At 41.9% G+C, this 4,248-nt stretch overlaps 1 protein-coding gene across 1 annotated transcript; it reads left to right on the top strand.

Moving 5' to 3' along the window:
* Positions 1-1,692: 1,692 nt before the first annotated feature.
* LOC109959767 (zinc finger protein 501-like) lies at positions 1,693-3,851 on the top strand. Its single transcript, XM_020599389.1, has one exon. The coding sequence runs from the start codon at positions 2,063-2,065 to the stop codon at positions 3,257-3,259; it is 1,197 nt and encodes a 398-aa protein (XP_020455045.1). The 5' UTR covers positions 1,693-2,062; the 3' UTR covers positions 3,260-3,851.
* The last annotated feature ends 397 nt before the right edge of the window (positions 3,852-4,248 follow it).

The following is a 4,248-nucleotide window of genomic DNA, read 5'->3' as shown; positions in this document are numbered from 1 at the left end:
AAATGTGCTATCATTACTTTCTAAACACCATCCTTTCCAGGGGATGAAACTCTAGCTTTAGCTAAAGCCCTGATGAATTCAGACATAGTAAAAGGCAAATCCAAGTCTGTATTCTGTGTATCATTAACTTCTACAGTACTGGAATATTGTCTGATGGTTTCAGTCCTGCATAGTCTGTCTTGTAATGATAGGTTTCCATTACTATATGTTTTGGAAAACAATTCTGCCATTAGATTTGCTGTCTTTGTCATTTATTGCAATTTTACTTGTGGAGGTTGAATTTTCTAAGGATAGCAAACGTGTCTTACTCGCTCCCTGCACATGTTTCTTCCTCTTCCAGCATCATATTCACTTCAGCGAGCCACATAAAAGTCCACTTCCACAACGATTGCAAGAATAATATAATATCTTGGTTTAATTTAGCGGCTCAAAAGAAAACGAACATAGCAAATTCCACAAGTTATAACATAACTAAATGTGAATACTGTCGAAAGGAAACATGTTGTTACAGACCTACGGTAAGAAAACCGTGTGCTTCCAAACTCTTCAGAACCTGTTTTCCCCGCAAACTAAGACGGGAAGTAGCGTGACTTTCTTAAAGCCACAGTACACAGTACTTTGTTTTTTCAGCCATGTTTCTTGAATGTACAATATCTGTGGTTTGTATTGTAATTTTGTTAAATAGCTCTTGAATTCCAGCCCATTTGGAATAAGACTTCTAGCATTCCACTGAAGGACAGTAACTATCATTATGAACCCCTTATGACTCACATACTTTTTACTTTGACCAGTAATTTATGCACACTATTAGTCAAGCTTATGGGGGCTCCACTCACTGAAGGACATCCCTTCCTGACTCAACTTAAAGACCACCCTGAACTCCACCTTCCTTTTTAATAATTTTCCCCCTGTGTATCTCACCTTCAGGGCCATCAGATGAATTGGACTCCGACGTCAGTCTACGTTTTCCCCTTTGCACTACACACCAACCCTCACTACTACCATCACATTCCATGTTTCCAAATTCCCTACCAGAATCCTAAATTCCTTCAGCCCATTCTCATCCATTCTCAGCCCAGTTGCCCTTCAAACCACCTGTCCGAACCTAGCTCCATTCTCTGCCTCTGGTGCAAAAGTCCCACCAATCAGTTGCTCCTTGTGTCACGTGGCTCACAGAGCGCTTCAAGGAAGTCTGATGATTAACTCTTCTTCTAAAAAAAAGTGCCCTGGATTTTGTCTTTTGAATTAAATGGCACCATAAGGACCGATGAGGCTAGGAATAAGGCTGACAACCCTCTTAGTCACTGCTAGGGAACAGCTGGGCCTGGGCTGTCCTCTTGACACTCACCATGTTTAACTATACCAGTTGTTTTATTCCACAGGATGGTGTTCATTTCTGCCCATGTAGTGCTGTCTATGAAATTATTGGACATGAATTCTAGGATTGGTTTGGTTTGGTGTACCGTCTCTTAGTTTTAGGCGTAGGATGGCGGTCCTCCCATGATGCTCTGGGCTCCTCCTCCACTCTTCTCTCCATCTTATTTCTGTATACCACCATTACATGTTCTAACTCGTGTTCCTCTGCAGCTGAACATTTTTGATGAACAGTCACATCGACTTGTCCAGTGTTTGTTTGTTGTCTTGATGCTTTTCTTTCTGTTCTCTCTCTCCTCTATCCACTCACCACAACTAGTCGAGGCAGAAGGCCGCCCACCAAGAGCCGGGGTCTGTTGGAGGTTTCTTCTGTTAAAGGGAGTTTTTCCTCCCTAGTGTGACCCAGTGCCACTGAAGGGGGATTTGTTGGATTTTTGCTATAATAGTGTAACGTGTAAACCTTACTATGTGAAAGTGTCATGAGAAGATTGTTGCTGTGAATTGTTGCTTTACAAATACAATTGAATTATATTGAATTTTTAAAATTGTATTTACTGTACTAAATTTGAGTTTTGACTGATATGAAGTTGCTGCATTTGCTAATTTGTAATGTTTTAATTTTTATTCTAAAGTCTAAAGAGTGAGTTGCTGTTATTTGAATTTCCTAATTTAATCACATTTTGAGTTCATGCATCAGTGTGAAAATGATGACACATTCTACAGGCTTTACAGCACTTTGTTTTTCTCTCTCACTACATCAGTGACCTGTTCCCTGTGTCCCTTTGTCCCTCCAGAGCTGCCACAGCAACATGTCTGTAAGGAGGAGGTTGTGGCTGGCCAACAGCTCTGTGACCAGGAGAGGAACGCCAGTCTGGACCAAGAGGACCCAGAGCCTCCAGAGATTAAAGAGGAACAGGAGGACGTCCGTAGCAGTCAGGAGGGAGAGCAGCTTGGACTGAAGCAGGAGAGCAATCCCTTTGTGTTGACTGCTACTGATGAGGACAGTGACCACAGTGAACCAGAACCAGAACCAGACAGTGACCAGCAGCTCCTCTCTCACAGCTCCCCTGTAGCTGAGAGCCAGGATCAGAAAGGAAACCAGCATGTAGACTCAGGATCAACCAGTGACAGTAGGAATGTGGACAACTCTCCCATGTCACAGACTGAGTGTGATCCTACCACAGGTAACAAGTCCTTCACATGTGACACTTGTGGGAGAACTTGTAGACGCAAGTCCAATTTGAACCAACATTTGAGAATCCACACAGGTGAGAAGCCATATTCTTGCAACACATGTGGGAAGAGTTTCACTTGTAATAGTTCTTTAAATACCCATCAGAGAATCCACACCGGTGAGAAGCCACATGTTTGCAACACATGTGGGAAGAGTTTCACACAAAGTGGTAACTTGCATGACCACATGAGAATTCACTCTGGTGACAAGCCATATTCTTGTAAAACATGTGGGAAAGGATTCATTAAGAGCTCAACCTTGACTGCCCATTTAAGAATCCACACCGGTGAGAAGCCGTTTATTTGCAACACTTGTGGGAACGGATTCAAACGGAGGTCACATTTGACAAATCATTTAAGAATCCACACCGGTGAGAAGCCATATTTTTGCGACACCTGTAGGAAAGGATTCAGTGAGAGGTCAACCTTGAATGCCCATTTAAGAATCCACACAGGTGAGAAGCCGTATATTTGTGACACTTGTGGTAAGGGATTCGTGTGGAGCTCACATTTGACGAATCATTTAAGAATCCACACAGGGGAGAAGCCATATTTTTGCGACACCTGTAGGAAAGGATTCAGACGAAGGTCAAACTTGAATGCCCATTTAAGAATCCACACTGGTGAAAGGCCGTTTCCTTGCAGCACTTGAGGAAAAGGTTTCACAGAGAACAGGGCCTTGCAGGTCCACATGAAGGTCCACACAGGTAAGAAGTAGGGTAGCAACAGTGTGAGATTTTCCCAGTATGATAACTGTCTTATTGTGGTTTCACAGTATCATCGTATAACATGTTACACCATTACTATGATTAAAGTAATTAAAACAGAAGGGTTTTTTTTTATATAAATTGCAAACAGGGTCAGAAGTTAACACCCACCAGGAGTCAAAAACTGGTAGATTTTCCATTTAGTGAGTAAATCTCAGAAGACCACCTGCCACACTGGTGGGTAAATGTTTGTAGCAAAATAGTCATGGACTAAAACTGTATCCTGCCCTGCTTCTGTTTGTCAGAGTCTGAGACGCACACCCGTGTCTGTGAAGACCTGCTCCTGCTCTGCCTCTGGTTGACTATAGTTTGCATGTTAGCACCAGTAGTGGAGGAAATATTCAGATCCTTTATTTAAAGCTACTGAATGCAACTTGTTTGAATATTTTTGCTGTAGAAATGTGCTCCAAAACTTGTCTTGATGTGGAGAGGTACTGTCGAAGCCCCTCTACACACTATTTACAGTGGGTACGGAAAGTATTCAGACCCCCTTAAATTTTTCACTCTGTTATATTGCAGCCATATGCTAAAATCATTTAAGTTCATTTTTTTCCTCATTAATGTACACACAGCACCCCATATTGACAGAAAAACACAGAATTTTTGACATTTTAGCAGATTTATTAAAAAAGAAAAACTGAAATATCACATGGTCATAAGTATTCAGACCCTTTGCTGTGACACTCATATATTTAACTTAGGTGCTGTCCATTTCTTCTGATCATCCCTCAGATGGTTCTACACCTTCATTTGAGTCCAGCTGTGTTTGATTATACTGATTGACCGTGATTAGGAAAGCCACCCACCTGTCTATATAAGACCCTACAGCTCACACTGCATGTCAGAGCAAATGAGAATCATGAGGTCAAAGGAA

This window comes from Monopterus albus, unplaced genomic scaffold (genome assembly GCF_001952655.1).
Source record: "Monopterus albus unplaced genomic scaffold, M_albus_1.0 scaffold40.1, whole genome shotgun sequence".
NCBI classification, from domain to species: domain Eukaryota; kingdom Metazoa; phylum Chordata; class Actinopteri; order Synbranchiformes; family Synbranchidae; genus Monopterus; species Monopterus albus.
This window is presented reverse-complemented; position numbering and strand designations above follow the sequence as displayed.

Bases quoted from the DNA above. Each gene is read 5' to 3' on its own strand.
- LOC109959767 (XM_020599389.1), top strand. From the start codon at position 2,063: ATGCATCAGTGTGAAAATGATGACACATTCTACAGGCTTTACAGCACT.